The sequence below is a fragment of the Manis javanica genome, chromosome 12 (genome assembly GCF_040802235.1).
Source record: "Manis javanica isolate MJ-LG chromosome 12, MJ_LKY, whole genome shotgun sequence".
NCBI classification, from domain to species: domain Eukaryota; kingdom Metazoa; phylum Chordata; class Mammalia; order Pholidota; family Manidae; genus Manis; species Manis javanica.
Genome location: NC_133167.1, coordinates 32,718,027 through 32,740,470, shown reverse-complemented (window position 1 = coordinate 32,740,470; position 22,444 = coordinate 32,718,027). Strand labels below are relative to the sequence as shown.

General features: G+C 41.0%; 1 protein-coding gene across 19 annotated transcripts in view; it reads left to right on the top strand.

Annotated features, from left to right (window-relative positions):
- Positions 1-22,444, top strand: part of CFLAR (CASP8 and FADD like apoptosis regulator) — a 70,203-nt gene that overhangs the window by 27,301 nt on the left and 20,458 nt on the right. For 16 of the 19 annotated variants that reach the window (XM_037009165.2, XM_037009163.2, XM_073218346.1 and 13 more), the window contains 3 exons: positions 529-610; positions 10,744-11,248; positions 13,185-21,637. In XM_037009165.2, the coding sequence (XP_036865060.2) occupies positions 529-610; positions 10,744-11,248; positions 13,185-13,323 (726 nt within the window). In that variant the 3' untranslated portion in view covers positions 13,324-21,637. Of the gene's footprint in view, positions 1-528; positions 611-10,743; positions 11,249-13,184; positions 21,638-22,444 lie in introns of those variants that run through there. The other 3 variants (XM_073218353.1, XM_073218352.1, XR_005058745.2) reach the window with 3 other exon arrangements.

Here is a 22,444-nt window from a genome sequence, read left to right as displayed (position 1 = left end):
GCTGTTGAAGTGAAAATTGCATCAGTGACCATAGGAATGCAGGAAAATTCCAAAGTGACACTTCCTCTCTCAGTTGGGTGATTGCTGACCATAAAAGTAGGCAGGGACTCTGAACTTTAACTTGTTCGGGCTTTTTTTTGGCGTATCTCCATAAGGACAGGCAATAGAAGTCCTCCTTTCATACTAGTTCGGAAAGCTCACTTGCACAACCTCAAGTTACTATGGGAACATATGACCCATCTTTTCTGTTTCAAACGGATCTTTATCCTGCAAAGCTAAGACATGTGTAAAGAGTGCCATTTTCATTAAAATTAAATAAAAACTGAAATAGCCTATTTAAGCACATCCCAAATAGAGGAAAAATTTTATATTAATGGTAAATGTCAGCTGTGATGACTTCAAGCTGTCCCTGTTGAGTGACTCACCTGCCATGGTGATGTTTAAGGAAATCCAAAAGAAAAGATGTGGGTGGGACTCTGGGGAAGTAACAGTGTCCAGAGTTTTAACAATCTCTGCTTTCCTTTCCAGCATGTACCAGAAGAGAGATATAGGATGGAGAGCAAGCCCCTGGGCATCTGCCTGATCATTGATTGCATTGGCAATGACACAGGTAGGCGTGGATGCTGCAGACTGACTGACGTCCCCACAGTGAGAGCACAGCTGGCAAGCTGCCGCATCAGAGCGAGTAACGCAGCTGCTGTAACGAACCATTGCCTGAATGATTTCATGCAGTGAAGGGTTGTTTCTTACTCATCACAGCCTGGGGTGGATTGGGCAAAGGGAAGCCTTGGTCTACTGCTCATTCAGTAGCTTCGCTATCTGAGGTCTTGGAGTTTCCCATGGGATCCTCCCATCGTATCTGGGTTTTGGCCAGAACTCACTAATGTGGCCCCACCTGAGCACCATAGACAAGGAACTTAGTCTGCTCTGTGTCAGGCAAACCTCCCATAGTATCTGGGTGAGTACACAGCTTCGTCTCCACCCATGGGCGTGGTTTGTGACAATTAGTGAGCGTTAGTCTTGCGTTTTCATGCTAGCTGCTGTGGCAGGGCAGAGTCCCAGGCTTGCTGTCTTCAGTATTATCAGTGCCCCATCATTCATCTAGATAGACCAGAAGCTCTTCTGGGGAACATTAGAAATATGGCAAGTGGGTGTTCACTTAGAGGCAATGTGTCACTTCATTCTGCCACCCTGTGCTCTGGTGTTGGCCTGAGGCTGTCCTACCTGTGTCACCATTGTGTGCATCCAAATTTTCTTTTGCTCAGTTGTTGGATGTCTGACTCAAAACTGAATCAGATTAGTGATGCATCAGAAGAGAATGAGAAGCATCTAGATAAGTGGAAGAACATTATGTTTAATTATTTATCTCTTCTTAAAAGGATTGATCATTATGTTTCCTTTTCCAGCTTTTCAACATTCTCTTAGAATACCTTTAGAAACATCTTTTAGGCTCACTTAAAATGTTACCATGGTGAGTTTTATGGGAAGAGAACCTAGAAGGTCGGATTAGCAAACATTAGACTGAATTTCCCAGGCTTTCAGATAGGATCTCACTGTATGTCCTATTTTTGGTTTGGTGTGAGATATGTTGTCTTTTCAGCTATAGATGTGTCCTTTCATTTTTAGCCATTAGTAACCAAATATATTTTCTCAATGAGTAACTTCCTGCTTTAAAAGACATTGTGTACTTGTCCTGTACTTCCAGTTGTAATCAGTTCTATTTTATTCATAGACGGAAGTTCGCAACTGCACTTGGGTAGGATGTGTATCAGTTGTATGAAGGGTATCATAAAGGTGAAGGCATGACCTCCTGTGAATTTGTGACTAAAATCCAATGTTTATGCTTGCTTCCTTTGCTGAGTTATGGGCCCCTTGCAGATGGGGACTGAATGCATTTGTATTTTTCTACATTATAGGAGCATGGTCAGAGTTGGGCTGTGGAATATGACTGTGTGGGTTTGAAAAATGGCCCTGCCATGTTCGAGCCTATGACCTTGGGTAATTTTCCTAATCTCTGTATGGCTCAGTTTCTCCTCTGTGAAATGCGTTAACAGTAGGACCTACCTCAGGGAGAGGTTGGGGGAGCAAGTGAGTTCATGCTTGTAAAGGCTGTAGAGCAGTGTCTGGTGCACAGTAAGCATGTACTAAATGCCAGCTGACATTATTATTCCATTTGGTTTGTTTAATTTTCGTTGCAAACCACTAAGCTAGACATTACCATGGTTTGTGCTTGGTACATGGAGTCTGATCCCAGACAAGTGGGGGACCAGAGAACTGGGGACTTGAGGCTTGTGCTGGGCTCAGGGGTGAGTGGGGCAGGGCCCTATAGTCTGGGGTTTCCTGAAATGGAGGGGATAACCTGAGAGGGGTAACTTCTGGGGAGACACCCAGGTGGAAAGCTGGACAGGCCACTCCTACCAGCCATTAGCAGGAATGGGCTTGTTGAGGAGAGAGAAGCTGAGTCCAAAGGTGGGGGACGAGGAAGGGCAGAGAGTGGCAAGACCCTCAAAGGCGAGGAAGATGCAAAGGAGGCTGGAACTGGAGCTGGAGCGTGGGGGGCACTGTGTCTTTGGCTTGAGGTGTGAGCAGGATTGATTGGCCTCAGGTGTGTCCAACATCTGCTTCCTTAACTCAAGTGCTGCTTGCCTCTGGGAATGAACCACTTATTTGCCCTCCATCCCCCAGCTTCCCAGCTCATGGGGCCAACTGACAGGTAAAAAACAAGACCGCACACTTGTACTCCTAGTGTGTGGCAGCTTATATCAGCTGGGGGCGGGGGTGTCCTGAATCCATTTATACACCTGGCTGAGACTCAGAGCAGCAGGAGAGTATTATTTAATAGAGTGAGGTGGAAGACACACTCTCTAGGCCTCCAACTCTTCGTTTCCTAGCCCGCCTTCTGGCGAGTTTTCCCCCAGGACCCAGCCTGGAGTCCCACTTTGGTGGCTGTCGTCTCGGTTCCACACGATGCTCTTCCTCGCTTCATTTCCACCCTGGCAGCGTGGGGGCCTTCTCTAGAGCCAGCATGTGGGGTTTCCTTTCTCTTGCTCAATTAACTTTGTCATTTGGTTAATGGAATAAATTCTGCTAATCTCAGTGTTTCTAAAACCATTCCTTTGTATCTGTAGAATTTAACAGACTCTCTTATACTTATCTTTTCCTGTCCTTAAAAAAAACCAGACTTCTGTCCAAAGACAATGCAAGTCCCCAAAACATTTATAGATTTATTTTTCCTTTATCCCATAGATGTTTATTGAGTATCTGCTATATGCCAAACACCGTGCTTGGCGCTATGTGAAGTAAATATGGAGGCAATAAGGTCAAGTCTGATCTCAGGCCCACCACACTGAACAAGGATAAGGTTATGTTTTGGTGACTTGTTCTTGAGAATAATCCTTAGAGGTTAGTAATCTCTGTTTGGAGCATAGTAGCTTAAGGATTATCTCAGTCTGAATTAAAAAGTAAGTCCTTGTTATTGTGTTGACTGTCAGAAACCTAGCAAAGCTAGGCCTATGCAAAGCCGTGCTTCATACTGCCCTGATGTTTTTGATCGTATTAGGAATCTAATTCAAACTTTTTAGAAATGGATGGACTGTGGGCCTTGACCTAATGCTGTGTCTGGGTTTTAGGCTACTCCATAAAAAATGGTGTTTGCAAATTTTAAGGGAAATTGGTTATTCCTTTCTTTCCTCCCTTGCTCTTTCAGACTTGAAGATTTTTTTCTGTGCTTTTTAAGCAGGCTAAGGCTTAGATTTTCCCAGCAGATGCTGTACATTTCCCTCGTAAATCTTGCATAAGTCAACTTCCTTTTGTAAGAGAGCAGCTGGAGTCATGAGAGCCAGGAGCAGGGAGTGGAGATGCTTTGCAGGTGGTGGTGATTTGAGCTCGCCTGCTCCTTGGGTTTGTCCAGCCTTCTTTCTCCTTAAGCAGTGGGCAACAAGCAAATCAGTAACATTCCCTGTTCTAGCAAACACAGGACAGTCTCAGCGTGGGAATCGGAGCAGCCATGGTAGCCACCTCTGCTCCTGAGCTGTGACGACAAGTGGTAAGTGACATCTGAGATGGTAGAGAAAGGCTTTCTTCAGACGGAGCAGCCACCACTGCTGCCTGCCAGCTCAAGGGCCAGGGAAGTGGAGCTTTCCCTCCTTACTGAGTGACGTACTATTAAAATAGCTTCCTTCTGGGGGCAGAAGACCAGGAAGTCTGTGGTGGGGTACGTTTTCTTCTGGGCATTCTTATCCTCTGAGGTAAGCAGCCATTCAATTGGAAACCTAGTACCACTGATGAAATTTCCCTTTGAATCAGAGTCACCCCACAGGCTGTGCTGCATAGCAAACCCATTGTCCACAGAGAACATAAATCTAGGGTATAAATAAGAACTATAAGTCCACATTCCCTTCTTGGCAGCCCTTGTATCGCACAATTTAGAGGTTTTAAGAGTTTAGAAAGAGTTAGAAAGAACACTCCAGTGGGGTCTAGGGTCGTACTCCTTAATCAAATAAGTAATATTGCTACAGCAAAATGAGTGGATATTTACACAAGTGGAATAAATCCTATAAATAGCCTCTTGTCAGTTCAGGAAAGGTTTTGCTACAACATGAGTCAGGGAGAAGAACTAAAGGGTTTCAGAGCTTTTGGGGTTTTGGAATCATGGATATGTGGAGGAGCAGAGTATTTGTAGGCTGCCTGAGGTCCCACAGAAGCCTCTCAACATCCAGTTGACATGTTTATTATTGATAATTGGTCCTTTGAAGAAAAGCTAGTCCAGAAGGATGTCATAGTAATCATTTGTGCTTTAAAATAAGACATTCAAGAAGTAGTTTGTAATTTTGAGTGTATGTGGATTGTCCAGTAAAACCCTCTGATGGGTTTCACTGAACAAATGTGAAGGTGGATTTATACAAGGCTGCCACACCCCCTCCCTCGCTCCCTCATCCTCCTGCCTGGTTCCCCACCATCCTGCCCTGCTGGGGGCCTTGCCTGTGCCCGGTTTCTTTGGACCCCTGCTTCGATACCTTTCTCACAGTCTCATCTCCAGGTGTCTCAGATTCTCTGCCTGCCTATTTTACCTGAAATTCTTTTGTGCTATGTGACATGTCAATCACTGCTTCGTGCACATTTATAAACTTTGCTTCTCCAGGAAGAGCATCGTCTCCTTGAAGTCCAGGAATTATAGTTTATACTTTTATCTGCATCCCCTGGTCACAGTGTTTCTCTAATGCAGAAGGAGCAAATTTGTAAAGCATGAGATTTGGAGTCAAGTGAACTTCAAAAATGCTGAATAATTTGTTCCCCTTTCAAAGCTCTGCAGTGCTTACTGGCCTTCAGGGCTCTGAGTAGTCCTCTTGTCAAGAAACCTATTTAAGTCTTGTCAGCCTTGCATTTCCCATTCACATTTGACCTCAGCACTCCCCTTTGCACTAAGAATGTTCTGCCCAACTTGTGTTCCACTTGTGCTTTATAGTAGTTGAACTAGTCTTATTATTATTATTTTTGCATTTTTTAAATTAAGATATCACTGATAGGCACACCTATGAAGGTTTCACATGAAAGACATTATGGTTACTACATTCACCCATGTTATCAAGTACCCCCCATACCCCATTGAAGTCACTGTCCATCAGTGTAGTAAGATACCACAGAGTCACTACTTGCCTTCTCTGTGCTACACTGTCTTCCCCGTGACCCCCGCACACACCATGTGTACTAATCATAATACCCCTCAGTCCCCTTCTCCCTCCCTTCCCACCCACCATCCCCTACCCCTTCCCTTTGGTAACTGCTGGTCCCTTCTTGGAGTCTGTGAGTCTGCTGCTGTTTTGTTCCTTCAGTTTTGCTTTGTTGTTATACTCCACAAATGAGGGAAATCATTTGGTACTTGTGTTTCTTTGCTTGGCTTATTTCACTGAGCATAATACCCTCTATAGAGCTAGTCTTACTACAAGGATTCAATAAGTGATTGTAAATAAGCTGATGAAGTATTTCCTCTTTCTTGTTTATTTTATACATTTTTTTAATGGACCCCTTTTTGTAGATAGTGTCAAGGTAAATGCGAGCTCATTTCAGATCAAAACAAATTCTGAGTGAATAGGGTCATAACTTTTTACTATACTTCATTTTTTTGGATTTCATCTTGAAAGTCCACATACCTTGGGTAGTGCTGACTGTATCTCTTTACTCACAACCCCATACTAACTGCAAGGCCAGACAAAACCCCTGATCATTTTTAAGGAAGTTGATTTCTAAAGAATAGTTGAAGTTTACAGAGGTAGGGCTGGTTTAGGAGTGGAATTTCCAGGGTGGGTGGAAGGAGAAGTGGGACTTAAACAGTTCGTGGGTTTTATTTTCCAAACTCAGCACCCAAGTTTTTTCTTCTCCTATTTGTGTGGGAGGAAAAGGCAGTTATGTGATATGTGGGCCTTGAGCCCATTTTAGTTCCCATATATAGCCCTCCCTCTGGGTTCTAAGGAGGGTAGATTCCATGAGAGAGAGGTACTGCAGGCTCCATGATTTGTGAAGTACCTTTATTTTCTTTAAAACTAATACCTTATCTTCAAATAAGCATTCATACTTTGCAAGGCATCTTTACAGAGATCTCACAGCTACCTTCCGAAGAACATGGTGTAGGCATTAGTATTAATCCCATTCTATAGATGAGTAAACTAGGTCTGAAACTTGTTCAAGGTCACACTCTTACCACAACCATGAGCCCATGAGTTAGACTGGCCTATATCCATGTTCTTGCTGCCCCATAAAAGAAAGATGCAAATGCCAGCTAGCATCAGTTGTCCCCATCTGATAGGGGGAAGATGTGGTATTAATGGGAAATGTCAGTGGCGATGACTTCAGGCTGTTGTTGAGTGAGTGTGTTGCCAGAGGAATATTGAAGGGGTGCCCCATTTTGGCCTGAAGCCCATTCAGATTTGGTGTTCTTACTGGTCTTATTTTTGGCATTGGGAACCTGTTTTGTTTTTGGCTTCATCCCCAACTTCAGCCTTTTTTCTCCTGTTCTATCAGAAAAGGACTCCCTGCCCTCAACCTCAGATTCCCGTTGCTTTCTTAATTAGCCTGTCTGCTGGCTAAGGTAGTTCTCTTTAAGGACCAGGCAGGGTTCAAACCCAACAAGTAAGTGCAGGGGTCAAGACGGAAGCCCAGATCTTGTGATTCCAAGACTGGTTTCTCTTTGGGCGTGCATGCGGCTCCCTGCTCACTGCCGTGTGACCGGGCTCTGTAACGGTAGTTGCACCAGGGGGAGCCTACAGGGAGCTCAGATAAAGGAAAGTGATCCAAGGTACAGGACGGCGTTTGTTCTGTCTGCAACCCTTGCATATCAGTAGACAGGGATATGTGGCTTTCTTCCAAGAATTTTGATAAGGGAAGAAATTTATCAGTGAAGAGAGGGCTTTGAGGGAAGTGAGCCCAGTCCAAGATAACAAGTAAACAAGAGCTTTGAGTCTGGTATATCCCCTGTTTTCTTCTGCCCTCTAGAGGACAGAATACTCCGTAATTAGAGATGTGTGAATACTGAAAGGAAGAGTTGGAATAAAACAGTACAGGCATACCTGTTTCATTGATCTTTGCTTTCTTTCTTGTGCATCACAGATATTGTGTTTCTTACAGATTGAAGGTTTTGACAACCCTGCATCAAGCAAGTCTGTTGGCGCCGTTTTTCCAACAGCATTTGATCACTTTGTGTCTCTGTTACATTTTAGTAATTCTTGCAATATTTCAAATGTTTTCATTATTACTACATTTGTTATGGTGATCTGTGATCTGTTATTAGGACTTGCTGAAAGCTCAGGTGATGGTCAGCATTTTTTAGCAATAAAATATTTTTTAATTAAGGCATGTACATTTTTTTTTGGACATAATACTACCGCACACTTCATGAACTACAGCATAGTGTAAACAAAACTTTTATGTGCACTGGGAAGCTGAAAAGTTTATTTGACTTGCTTTACTGCAGTATTCGTTTTAGTGCAGTGGTCTGGGGCTGAACCTGCAATGTATCCGAGATCTGCCTGCAGGGCTGGAACAGAGGTCCAAGTTCAGGTTCTCTCATGGTTCAGTCTTGTGCTGCGCACTGTACTGGGTATAGAAGCTTCACCCTCAGAGGCGACACCTGTGGTGTAGTGATGCTCGGCCTTTTCTACCTTGCTGAGATCCTGTAAGGACAAGTGAGTACACGGCGTATCAGCAACCTGTGTACCATGTCCCTGATTTTCTTGATAATACCTGTTTATCATAAGCTTTTAAGGAAATTGGAACTCTCTTTATATTTCTTCGTTATTAGGTAGGTCAGGCAAAGGAGAAAAGTCAGTAGTTTAATAGCCTACCTACATTCTTACAGATGGTTTAATTCTTTTTTCCTGACTAACCTGGTAAATTATTTATCTGATACTGTGTGTAAATCACTCCAAACTATCATGGCTTAAAACAACAATATTAACTTACTTATATCTCTCACAGTCTGTGGCACAGAAGTTTAGGAGTGGCTTAGCTCAGCTCTTCTGGCCCAGATTATCTTGGGAGCTGGGGACCCCAGATGTCAGCTGGGGTCATCTGAAGGCTTGACTGGGGCTGGGGGTCTTCTTAGGTGGCCCACTCATGTGGCCGGGAAGTTGGTGAGAGGCCTTGCTCCTTCACCAATGTGGGCCTCTCCGCAGAACTGCTTGAGTGCTATCACCGTGTGACAGCTGACTTCCCCCAAGGTGAGCTGTTTAAAGGTGAAAGACCCAGGCGGAAGCTGTACCCTTTTTGTGATCTAGCTTTGGAAGTCACATACTATCTTTTCTGCCACATTCCATTCACTAGAAATGAGTTACCTAGTATGGTCCACATTCAAGGGCAGGGGAATTACACTCTAATTTAAAGGGAGAATTGTCAAAGACTTGGTGGACATATTTAAAACAGCCATAAATGGTAGGATGTGGGGCCACAGTTGAACCCAGGTCTCCTGAGAGGAAAGTTCTATTAGACTTTGTAATGTGTAAATGTGTCCAGACATACTGCTTATAGGCTGGTGAATTAAATTAAGAGCATCAGGCCAGCCCTTATTTATCCAGTGGCTGGTTAAATATCTTTTTGTTTACTTAAGGCTATTTTTCCTTTCTTACCTTTTATTTTTTCCTACTTCTTGCTGAGAAGCCAGAAGAGAAATTATTGATTATTTACTTTCACTTTTATAGCTGATTCATAAGTTGATGAGTTTGCAGGGCAGAAGGTTGCAACTACTCATTGAAGCTGTGAGTCTGTGAATTATTTCTGACTATCCAGACTTCATGTTTTTCCCATTGAATGAGAATTTGCAGTAAGCAGTTTTACAGTACCTTCATTTATCTATCTCCTTTTGAGCCCTTTCTGTGATGTCTAAACTGGTCTGAGATGGGCCCTCTTGTTCCTCGGTGGAAGTTATATCTGTTCTAATTACTCTTATGTTGTTTGGTTTGGTATGAATGCAGTGGTAGACTTAAGGAAGAACACACCCCAGGGGAGGAAGAGGGGTAGGTACATAGTCAGAAAACATGGAAACAAATCCAGAGAAGTTTGGGTGCCAACCTGATTTAGAAGATTCTTATTTAGCCTCTGGGCTTAGGACAGACCGGTTTTTTTGCCCCTCAGATGAACTGGAGGCATCCCTCAGACAAAGAACAGAAACTTAGTGGGTGGCCCAAAAGGAAGGAGAATTTTTGAGTGAGGAGAAGAAAGAGGGTCTCTCTTTGCTATTAAAAAGATGTAACATTTCAGGAAGCTATATTTATTTCCCCAGCGAAGGCAAGCTGAGGAGATAAGAAAGAAGTGACTGGGTAGTAATTCTTGGGTTCCAAGGCCATAGAAACTTCTAGAAGATGGACAAAAAGATTTTAAAAGGGGGAATAGGAACTAACTTTTGTTGAGTACCAGGAGATGTTTATATCACCTCATTTAATCTTCACAGCATTCTCATAGGGTGGGTACCATTGCTTCCATTTAAAGCGAGGGAGACCTTTTTCCTTAATGTCCTATAGCCCATAAGTGTGGGAAAGTCAGTGTTAGAAGACAGACTTGTAAACAAAGCCTGCTTTTCCTACAGCCTTGGATTGCTTCTGTAGACTAAGTCAATCCAGGATTTCTGGAAACTAGAAGAGTCTTTGGGGGCACTGTAGGGAGTCTTAGCCAGGGGGTCCCACTGCTCATTCCGTGGTACACAGGGAAGCAGGTCATGAGGGAACCAGGAAGTCTGGAAATGGTCGCATGTTAGTCCTAGGGGCCCCCAGGTCAGCCCACAGTGGGTGGAGGTCAGGGCATTCATGGCCCGTGCCACCCTTCTGGCAGCCATTTGCATCTAGGTTTGGATCTGCAGCCTGGAAAAGGCGCCCATTCTTCTACACTTGTGTGTTATTTTATGAAAGAGCCTTTTGAAAAATCCCAGCCTTGTTTCGCTTGAAAAGAAGCAGCTTTGTTCATCCCTTGGTTGGATAGGACTGGAAGTGGCCTCAGTCTGCGCCTGTGGCCAGATGTGGAGGTGGCCTCAGGCAGGGGAAATGATGTAATGGACAGACCAGAGCTGAGCATCTGGGACATGAAAGCCTCACATTTACATTTCAAGCAGATTTCTGTTTCTCCTGCCCTGCTCTTAGCTCCTTGAAAACATCAAAATATGACTCCAGAGTAAGTCACAGAGATCAGCCCATGGTTAGGATTGCTACCCAGGGCCTTGAGCTTTTCTCACCCGCTGTTGTTTTCCGTGTTTGTCTTTTCCAGGGGCTCTTCAGGATACTTTCACTTCCCTGGACTATGAAGTCAAGTACTTCTTGTATCCAAGTATGAACAGTATAGTCCACGTTCTTCACCAAATTGTCTGTATGCCCCAACACCGAGACTGCGACAGCTTTGTGTGTGTCCTGGTGAGCCGAGGGGACTCCCAGAGTATGTTTGGCGTGGATCAGACTCATGCAGGTTTCCCTTTGGATCAGATCAGGAGGATGTTCATGGGAGATGCATGCCCTTCTCTCTTGGGGAAGCCAAAGCTCTTTTTTATTCAGAACTATGTGGTGGCAGAGGACCAGCTGGAGGACCTCCTGGAGGTAGATGGACCAGCAGCAAACGGTCTGGAACCCAAGGCCAGGCAGCCAGGACCCTGCACAATTCACCGAGAAGCTGACTTCCTCTGGAGCCTGTGCAAAGCAGACGTGTCCCTGTTGGAGCGGCCGGCCAGCTCACCATCACTGTACCTGCAGTGCCTCTCCCAGAAATTGAGGAAAGAAAGGTAAACCACCTGGGTTGTGGCCAATCCCTGGACCACTTGTTTATTTCCAGGCCACCGAGCTGGAGATTGCCACTGTGCATGTTTGATACTCTTCTATTCAGGGAGGAAAGGGGATTTGATTTTTCACCACCCACGGGTGTTGCCTTAAGAGTATGATATAGACCCTGCACAGCTTATGAATGCTTTGTGCACCAGGAGGTCACTTATTAGTCTGCTTGTTGTTTGGATATTCCTCTTCAGGATAAATGCATTTTTAATTTTTTTTAAATTTCAAAAGCAAGATGTGCTTCCTTATTAGAAAAAAAAAACTATGAACTATAGATGTTAAAAGCAGAACATAACAAGCAGTTATAATCTACTTATTATTAGAGCCAAACTCTGTTAACCAAATCTTGGTGTTTACCTCCCAAATCTTTTTACAATCATATATAAATGTTTCTCAAGCTGAAATAGAATCATCTACTGTTAATTTATACCCTGCTTCTAGTTAGTGTAACAATATATTACATACATTTGCACATGTCAGCAGTCACATTTCTGCAACAGCATTTTAAAGTCTGCAGAATGGCCCATAATATGGCTATCACATAATTTACTTGACTAATCATCAGTCATTGGACAGTGCTTTTCTTTCACAAAGAAAGCATTCAATGTCTTTGTAGCTCAGCATTTGTGCTTATCCTTAATTGCATTCTTAAGGAAAATTCCCAGAAGTGGAATTAATGTGTCAAACAACATGCATTTTTTTATTAAGGTATGATTGATACACACTCTTATGAAGGTTTCACATGAAAAAACAATGTGGTTACTACATTTACCCATATTATCAAGTCTCCACCCATACCCTAATGTAGGCACTGTCCTTCAGTGTAGTAAGATGCCACAGATCACTGTGTACCTTCTCTGTGCTACAGTGATACCCCACACCATGTGTACTAAACATAATACCCCTCAATCCCGTTCTCCCTCCCTCCCCACACCCCTCCCCTTTGGTAACCACTAGTTCATTCTTGGAGTCTCTGAGTCTGCTATTTTGTTCCTTCAGTTTTGCTTCATTGTTATATTCCACAAATGAGGGAAATCATTTGGCATTTGTCTTTCTCCGCCTGGCTTATTTCACTGAGCACAATGTCCTCCAGCTCCGTCCATGTTGTTGCAAATGGTAGGATTAAACAACATGCATTTTTAAAGCCTTTGATGCATCTTATCAGAATGTCCTCTAGGACAGTTATACTGACTCTGTAAGAGCACCTGTGTCCCCAAATTTCCACCAACACTGACAAGTCTTGAAGAATGGTACCTGACTCTTCAGATCTACAAGTCTTTGTTCTACAGATATTTTTGATGTTTATTGATATGAATACTTTTCTAAGGGAAACTTTGCTGACCTGGTTTTCATTTAAGCTGAATGAAGCCACACTGTACCTCAAGTGTAAGATTAGCAGTCCTTTTTCAGTTGCCCCCTAATTATAGTTGAGAACAATGTTTCTAAGCCACCTGTGAAAGGCATTACGTTGTGGCTCTGGGTACCCCAGGAGTAAACACTTGGCCTGTGACCCATACCCCCCTCCAAGGTGGCTTAGCAGTAAGGGGAGGGCTGCGCAGAGCAATTCAGCCTTCCAGGCTAGACATTCCCTAGGCCAGTGATTTACTGGCCTTTTATATCCACCCTGCATTTGCCTAGACTATCCAAGTCAGTTATCGTCTGTCTGGTGCATCCTCAGGGTGAAGCCCCTTTCCCCTTGAGGGAGGGGCTGTGGTCACTGGGCCACAGTGCTGCAGGGTGGTCTGGGTCACTCGCCGAGCAGCTGGCAGAGTAGTGAGGAAGGAACAGTTCAAAGTACTTGTACATCTATTGGCTCATTTCACCCTAATGACCGTCTTTCTCCCCTGATATTTGCTTGGCATTAATTTTTGATTTTCTTGTTCCCTCCAGAAGACGCCCACTCCTAGAACTCCACACTGAACTCAACAACAGCATGTATGATTGGAACAGCAGAGTGTCTGCTAAGGAGAGGTACTCCATCTCCCTACAGCACACTCTGAGAAAGAAACTTATCCTCTCTTGCAAGTAAAAAGCCAAACTCTTGTTAGCCTTGAGTCTCCATCACTAGCAAGAGAGAAAATTTCAAGGGAGTGTGTCTGTGGGGGGACGTCCTGGCCTGTGGCAAAATCACTCTGTAGTCATTCGTGCTTTGACTATAGCTTCTGAGGTGAAGATACTAGCTGCTGTTGCTAAACTAGCTTGCCAACTTTAAGAATGAAGTAATAGCTGAATTGGGCATCTCAGGATTATGTTGCCTTGCATTGTAACATTCCAGTAAACCAGAGCCACAGAGAGAAGCATTTAGAGTGTTTGCATTCGCTAAGTTAGCCTATGGGTATCCAGACTCCATGTGGAAAAGTAAAATCAAAATATGAAACAATGATACCAGAACATAAAAAAACACTTATAATTTTAGCTGCTAGAAATAGTCATAATTAACTAAAACTCTGGGTATTGCCTTGCAAATTTTTTTCTGTACACAAGATCTGGATGTAAGGCAGAGTGGCTGTCATAGTCTGTTTGGGATACTATAACAAAGTACCTTAGACTGGATGGCTTAAACAAACATTTATTTCTCACAGTTCTGGAGACTGGGGAGTCTAAGCTCAAGATGCCGGCAGACCTGGTGTCTGGCGAGGACGCACTCTGATGGCCATCTTTTCATTGTGTCCTCACGTGGTGAAGAGCAGAGAGAGAGGACTCGAGCTGTCTATTTCTTCTTATGAGGGCACTAATCCTGTTCACGAGGGGTTCACCCTTATGGCCTATTCACCTCCCAAAGGCCCCAGCTCCTAACATCATCACATGGCAGGTTAGGATTTCATCCTGTGAACTTGGTGGGGAACAAAAACATTCAATCTGCAACAATGGCTCTATGATTTGAGGTTGCTTGTCCATCTAGGATTCATGTGGCATTTTACAGCTGCCCAGCTATACCTTCATTTCCTGTATTTGATGACATGACCTAAAAAGAGATCATTGTTTATGCTATCCAAGATTTCTTTTTAATCTATTTATTTACATTTTTAAATGTTTAAGTTGTCTATGTTATGGTACAATCACTCAACAAAGGCTAGAAAACACAAAAGAAATAGTTTTCTGACTTTTCATATGAAGTTATTTCTACTTTAAAAGTTATTTTGCTATCCTTTTTTTAATGATTATGGACTCCTAAGAGTGTCCTTTAATTTAACATTGCTGAGGGGCTCCCGCAGGAATAAGGTATATGCTTGGCTTCATGAACCAGAACCTCATGTTAATTATTACAGAGGGAAACTGAGAGAAATCTTCATGACCTGGCAGCTGTGGCATCCTTCTATGTTCCACCCAGACCGGACAGCAGGGATTTCCCATTTATTGTTTCTTATCATGTGCTATAATAGCACATTCCTTGTACTTTTGGGATTGGATCACCGCCACTCTTGCAAGTAACTTGCCTCCAAATGTCACGTATAAAATTTTCTTTGGTTCACAAAAAAGATTGTAAATGTAAAAAGCATAGTATTCAGTTTTATGTATATTTTTATGTATTATTAAGATAACATATTTGTAAAGTGAATAATTACAGGCATTATGTTAAGTGGTTAAGTCAGAGGAAGACAAATGCTGTATGAACTCACTTTTCTGTGAAATCTGAAAAAAAAAAAACTGAGCTCATAGAAAAAGGTTTTCTATGATTAGACTTCTGGTTCTCTGAGGCAGAGGGTGGAGAGAGGAGGGATTGGGGAAGGTGGTCAAACGGTACAAACTTACAGTTCCAAGATACATAAGTACTAGGGATGTAACATACAACACCATGACCAACACTATAGCTAACACTGCTGTATGATGTCTAGGAGTGTTGTTAGAGTAAATCCTAAGAGTTCTCATTGTAAGAACATTTTTATTCCTTAATTTTTTTCTTCTTATTGCATCTGTATAAGATAGATGTTAACTGAACCTATTGTGATAATTAATCATTTCACAGTATATGTAGATCAGACCATCATGTTGTATGCCTTAAACTTACACAGTGACATATGCCAATTATTCCTCAATAAAATTGGAAAGGAAAGATTTGAAAAAAATACTAAATCTAAATGAGTTAAACAGATAATTACAAATAAAAACTTGATATACTTATTAAATTTAATTTCTGTATGTAAATATCGATGGTAAATTTAGTTTCCATCATACAGCATTTGTCTTCTATTCAACTAAAGCCACAAATTTAACATTATATTATTAGATTTTCTTAAATGTTTTAACACATTAAAAAACAAACAATATTAGAATGTTTATGAAACTGATAATCAGCATACTTAGTTGTGAAAAGTATTTGTATGGTATATTTAGCCCCTCCTTTTTTCTTTTTTTGATAGGGCTATCACTGTTTATTCTTATTTTTATTTTTTTATTGAGTTACATAAGATAAAATGCACAAATCTTATTGCACAGCTTGATATGTATATGGACTCACACAACCAACCACTCAGATCAAGATAGCATTTTGTGTCCCTTTGCCTATTTTGCCCATTCCCCCACATCCCCTCCCCAGAGCATTTTTTCCTAATTGACTTTATTTATATTCCTATGCTTTTTCATGTTTTCCTTTCAAATTCTCTAAAGTTATGGCAAGAGTAGATAGTTGGTGATTCAGGGATTGAGATTTAAGACTTAGTGTGTCTTCTGAGGTAATCTACCTGAGTCCCTCATCCAACTGGATGAGCTGTTTTTATAGTTAGACATTATCCTTTGCTTCAAACCTACAAAGTGCTAACATGATTGACTTTGGCCATCAGATATGTTTTGATTTTTTTGTGACCTAGTTTCTCCTATGTATGCTTGGTAAATATAGTCTAATTTCTATTTATATTTAGCAATAAAAAGTAGTAATGTATCTTGTATTATACTGAGCACTGAAGTTTGAAAGTCCTTTACATTAATGTGTGCCTTCTTGGCTCTAGATGATTAACTATTGATACAATATTGGAAGACACTAAGTCTTAAATCTGAAATTCAAAATGTTTTAGATGCAAGTAACAGAAGACCCTACTCGCAATAAAAAGACCAATGTTTTGTTTGTTTGTTTGCTCTCATTAAGCAGCAGGTCCAGAGCTGGGAGGGTAGTTGCTGGCTTTGTTATTAATTCATTGGCTCAATGATGCCGTGAAGGACTTGATGCTTTCCACCTTTCCTCTTTGTAGTATCAGCGTTTGCTTTCATTTCCAGACTTGTCATGTAATGGTCTCAACATAGACACAAGCCCAAGTATGAAGACCATACAATAGAAGAGAAAATATCTCTTCCTTGTGTCCCTTCTTAAGATAAAAGGAAAATTTCCCCAGAAGCCCTCCTCCCCAAGTGTTTCCTTCTCTCACTGCTCATTGGCTAGAATGGAATATGTCCATTCTTAAACCAATCGTGAGTAGAGTGGATAGGAGTTTATGCCAGCCCAGATTCAGTGCCCTGGACTGGGGAGGGGTTCAGCTCGTCTGAGGCATGTGGTCTCCAAAAGGAAAAATGAGATGTGGACTGTTCTTGTGGGTGGTTGACCATAATGTATGCCAAAAAAATGAGAACACACATCTTGTGATTGAAGAAACTAAGGCACACAGCTTTCAAGTGACTTTGTTCCCATATCTCAGAGAAAATCAGTAGTCATACCAGGTGTAGAATGTTAACCAGGCTGTCATCTGGTGTTCTTTAGAAATTAGAATAAACACTGAAAATGTATAGTGTGCATTCCAGGGAAGGCATCCTACTCCTCTGTCTCTGAGAATCATTATCCTGCCTTTCCAGCCGCATCCTCTCCCTGCAGAGGCAACATAGCCACATACCTTGCCTTACCCATCTGCTGGCATGGTGAAAATACTGAGCTTGGCAAGTCAGCAACTTTTCTTTCCTTCTCTCCCTTCCCCTTACCTCTTTGAACAATCATTTACCAAATTTTACTCTGCTGTGTTTGTCACTTTTCTTTTTTGTTTTTGGATTACATGATTTTCATTAATACCAACCATCGGTCCAAACCCAGGTCCCAAAGAGAAAAGTACTGAGTGTTTGCTTGTGTGTTTTGCTCACTGGCAAGGGGTATAGGGTCAAGTAAGGGGGGATTGTGATTCCAGGCTCAGGCTGAAAAAAATGGGAGGAATAAGCCCTTGCCTTCCCTTGCCTACTTCACAGAATTGTTCTGAGGATGAAATGAGAGACGCTTTGTAATCATACTGAATGAAAGACTTTTTTAATGACTGCTTTGGTGATGCCATGTCAACACCACTGTTACTGTTATTCCACACTACAGTGGAGTTATTTTGGAAAGGTTGACCCAAACCTTGTAAAATTGGTAGGATTTTGGCAAGTTGAGATGGAGAAGAGAGTATGTTGCAGGAGAGGAAACAAATCAAATGAAGGGACAGGTGGGGGAAATGCAAGGCATGTTTTAGAAACCTTGAGTGTAACTTTTAGCTGGAGTGGAGAGAATGTGAGCAGTGCTGAGGGGTAAGCCAGCCGATGGCCCTGGTTAGAGTGTGCAGAGCCCAAAAAGGCTCTTGGTCATTTAGTTAGTTCTCATGTAAGTTATTTTTCTCACTTTAACAGTGGAGGCTATGGCTCCTTCTTTGGCACTTTTGTGTACTAGCATTTGATTACTCAATGCCTTTCTTAACTCTTTTTTATTGAGTATATAGATATATATAGATATATATAGATATTTATTAAGGTATCATTGATATACAATCTCATGAAGGTTTTACATGAGCAATATTGTGGTTACAACATTCACCCACGTTATCAAGTTCCCTCCCACACCCCATTGCAGTCACTGTCCCATCAGCATAGTAAGATGCTATAGAGTCACTAGTCTTCTGTGTGTTATATTGCCTTCCCTGTGACCCACCTACATTTTGTGTGCTAATCATAATGCCCCTTAATCCCCTTCTCCCTGGGAATCCTAGAATCCCTGGAACAAATCCCACTTGATCATGGTGGATGACCTTGTTCATGTATTTTTGAATTCGGTTTACTAATATTTTGTTGGGTATTTTGCATCTATGTTTATCAGGGATATTTTGTGATTTTTCTTTTGTTGTGGTGCCTTGTCTGGTTTTGGTATTAGAGTGATGCTGGCCTCATAGAATGAGTTTGGAAGTATTTCCTCCTCTTCCAATTTTTGGAAAACTTTAAGGAGGATGGGTATTGGGTCTTTTCTAAATGTTTGAAAAAATATAGCAGTGAAGCCATCAGGGATTTTGTTCTTACGTAGTTTTTTGATTACCAGTTCAGTTTCATTGCTGGTAATTGTTCTTCTCTTTTCCCCAGATGTAGGCCATCTGTTGCAGTCTTTGTTCCAGTCACTCTTTCAGGATTAGTTGTGTTTGCTGTATTTTCTTGTTATATGTGGTTTTCGGAGGAGGTTTGTGCCTCACTTCTCATACCACCATCTTTTTCTGTAGTATGTATTTTTGATGAAATATTTTAGACAGGCCAAAAAGAGAATTATATTAGATAACAATATAATGAGTACCCTGTGCCCACAACCCAGCTTAAATAAAATGTTCTAAAGTATATAAAGACTCTTAAGATACTACTTTAAGTAATAGTCCTAAATATAAAAGAGATAAATGCAGTGAACTATTTCAAACCTTGTCATATCCCTAAACTGAGAATTATCTGAGTGTTCAGTAATAGGGGCATGCTTATGATCAGAGGTCCACTGATTGATATTTTATGTAACCACTGAAATTACATATACAAATAATAAGAACTTACATTGAGTTGTTATTAGCTCATTACATGAATCATGAATTATCTTATTTAATCCTCAAAACAGCTCTAGGAGGTAGGCATTATTGTCCTTGTTGTTATTTCTCCACATTTTATAGATAAGGAAGATGAACAAATGATGTTAAGTAGTTTACCTGTGGTCAGCCCACACTGAGATATAAACTCGAGCCATAGAGAAAACTACTTCAGGGCCCAAACGCTTAACCAGTTCACAGTACAGTCTTGATAGAGAACATGACAACATGAAAAATGCTCATGCATTCATGATGTGAAAAAGAGGGCAAAATAGTGTATCAGTATGTTTGCAATATCTGTGCTTAAAACAAAAACAGACAAAAAAAATAGCTCTCATGGGAAAACAAAAGGTCAAAAGTGACACTTGATGCCAGAACTATGGCTGATATCTTTTCTTTCTTTTTTCGAAATTGCCATCTATATCTTTCTATGTATTTGAGAATATTATTTTCTACACTAAAGTCTAGGTAATTCCTTTCAACTTTCAGATAGCTGGTTTCTTCCTTGCTAATGAACCTCCCTTCTTTTCTTAGTTATGTCTTCACTTCTGTTTCTTCTCTAGCCCCTTTTTTCACTAGCAGGACACCTGGCTTTTCTGAGCCACGGGTTAGCAGGAGACTGGCTTATCAACCCCAATTCCATTCCAGTCCCCAGTCTCTTCCATCCTCTTCCATGAATAGGCCATGTGTAGGGGTCGCTTGGCACCTTCTTCTGTTTGCAGTGTTTGAAATGGGAATCTCTTTTCCTAGATTCTAGGAACAAGTTAGTTTCCAGGATTAAACATGTTATTTATGTCACTAGGAGTTTAGAACTTGAGATCAGCCTTTTCATTGTGGCTGTGTAGCAGGACCCACTCATTGACCCCCAATGTCTATTCTCTTTCTCCCTAGTATTAGAAGCTTTGATTGGAACTGGGCACCAAGCCTCAATAGGATACAGTCTACAAGTCTGAACTTGGAGCTAGATGTGTCCATGTGTCTAAGTCCTGGCCAAAATGATGTATCACTTGGTAGCTGCTAACTTTCCTTAAAAGGCAGATACCTTTTGCTCTTTCCTCCATCTTGCTGACTGGAATGTAGATGTGATGGCTGGAGCTCCAGCTGCCATATTGAACTGTGAGGATATGGGCCACACTCTGGGGATAGCTGAGTGAGTGGTGAACAGCAAGGAGCCTTATTGGGTAAGGACATTAAGGATCAGAGTCACCATATGGGCCCTAAACTATCTACCTCTGGACTTGTATGTAAGAGAAAAAAATGTGGGGTTTATATTGTTTTCAACTAAACCTAGTCCAACTGATGCATTATTATTTGATTGAAATGTTTGGGATGTTTATGCATGTTGTAAGTTTAACAGAAAAATTTGTCTAAATGGCTATTTTAATTTTCTAATTATTGTTTAGAAATGTATGTACACTTAAAATGGGAGCTGACCAAAGTGTTTAACATATCTTAGTTGCTTCCAAGTTTTGACATTATGAATAAAGGTGCTATAAACATTTGTTTGCTGTTATTTGTGTGGAAGTAAGTGGTCACTCATTTGGTTACATACCTAGGGAAGTGATGGCTACATTGTATGGTAAGCCTATGTTTAACTTTGGAAGAAAATGCAAGACTGTATTCCCAAGTAGCTGTAGAATTTTGCAGAGTTCCTATTGCTCCACATTCTTGCCAGTATTTGGTGGTGTTAATGTGTTGGATTTTAGCCATTTTGGTAGATTGTAGTGGTATCACATTTGTTGTATAAATGTACAATTACCTAATGACATACCATGATGAGCCTTTTTTCATATTCTTATTTGCAATCTGTATAGCTTGTTTGTTGAGATATGTTCATATTTTTTGCCCATGTTTTGCTTGAGTTGTTTTCTTACTGAGTTTTAAGAGTTCTTGGTATATTTTGGATATAAGTCATTTGTCAGATATGTTTTACAAATATTTTCTCCCAGTCTGTGGTTTGTCTTTTAATTCTAGCAGTCCTCTTCACAGAGCAGGAGTGTTTTACTTTTATGAAATCCAACTTGTCAGTTTTTTCTTTCATGAATTGTGCTTTTGGTGTCGTATCTAAGAAATCATCACCAAACCAAGATCACCTAAGCTTTCCTGTTCTTCTTTAGAAGTTGTATAGTTTTGCATTTTACACTTAAGTCAGTGATCCATTTTGATATATTTTTTGTGAAAGGTATAAAGTCTGTGTCTGTATTAACTTTTTTTCCATGTCCATTTATTCTGGCACCATTTTTTGAAAAAACTGTCTTTTCTCCATTGAACTGTCTTTGTTTTGTGAAAGATCAGTTGGTTATATTTGTATAGGCCTATTTTTAGACTCCCTTGTGTTCCATTGATCTTTTTGTCTATTCTTTCATGAGTATGGCACTGTTTTGATCACTGTAGCTTTATATTAAATCTTGATGTACCCCATGTTGGTGGCAGATTGGAAATTCTGAATATACTTAATTGTATATCTGTTTCATTTTATATGGAGCACGTATTATTGTACCTTCCTAATAAAATAAAATACTGTAACTTTACAAAAAAATAAAAATGAAATTATATATTGTAATAAAAGGTCTGTTGTCCTTAATATATATAAGCACACTTAAGGTGTTTTAAACATAAATGGTATATTTTAACACTGATATGTTGTCTCATTCTTGTGGTCACATCTATATCTATATATCTCTGTATGATATTTAAGTCATTCAAAGTTTTTCACTCTTTAAATGATGATACAAAAAACATTTTCTTCCTTATTTGGTAAGGACTCCCTGCCCCCAAACTAGTATTCCCATTCCTTTCTTTTCTTTTCTATTAAAGTACATTGATACACAATCTTATATTGGTTTCAAATGTACCTTATCAACTTTCAAGTACACAGTACAGTGTAGTTAACTGTAGTCATCATGCAGTACAGTAGATTGCCCAGAACTTATTCGTCTTATAAGTGGAAGTTTGTACCTTTTGACCAACATCTCTCCACCTCTCCCAGCCCCCAGTCCCCTGCAACCACCATTCTGCTCTCTTAAAAAAAAAAAAAAAAGTACAACACATTGGTTCAAAAGTTGCCCATATTATTAAATTGTTACCCCTTCTAGTGTGGTTAGTATTTATCAGCATAGAAATATGTTACAGAACCATTAATTGTATTCTCCATGCTGTACTACGTCCCTATGACCAACATGCATTGTGATTGTGAATTATTGTGCCCCTTTATCACCCTCCCCATCCCACACTCCCCTAAAACCCTCCCCCTCAGTAACCACTAGTCCCTTCTCAGTGTCTGTGAGTCTACTGCTCTTTTGTTCCTTCTGTTTTGCTTTGTTCTTAAATTCCACAAATAAATGAAGTCAGGTGGTATTTGTCTTTTTCAGCCTG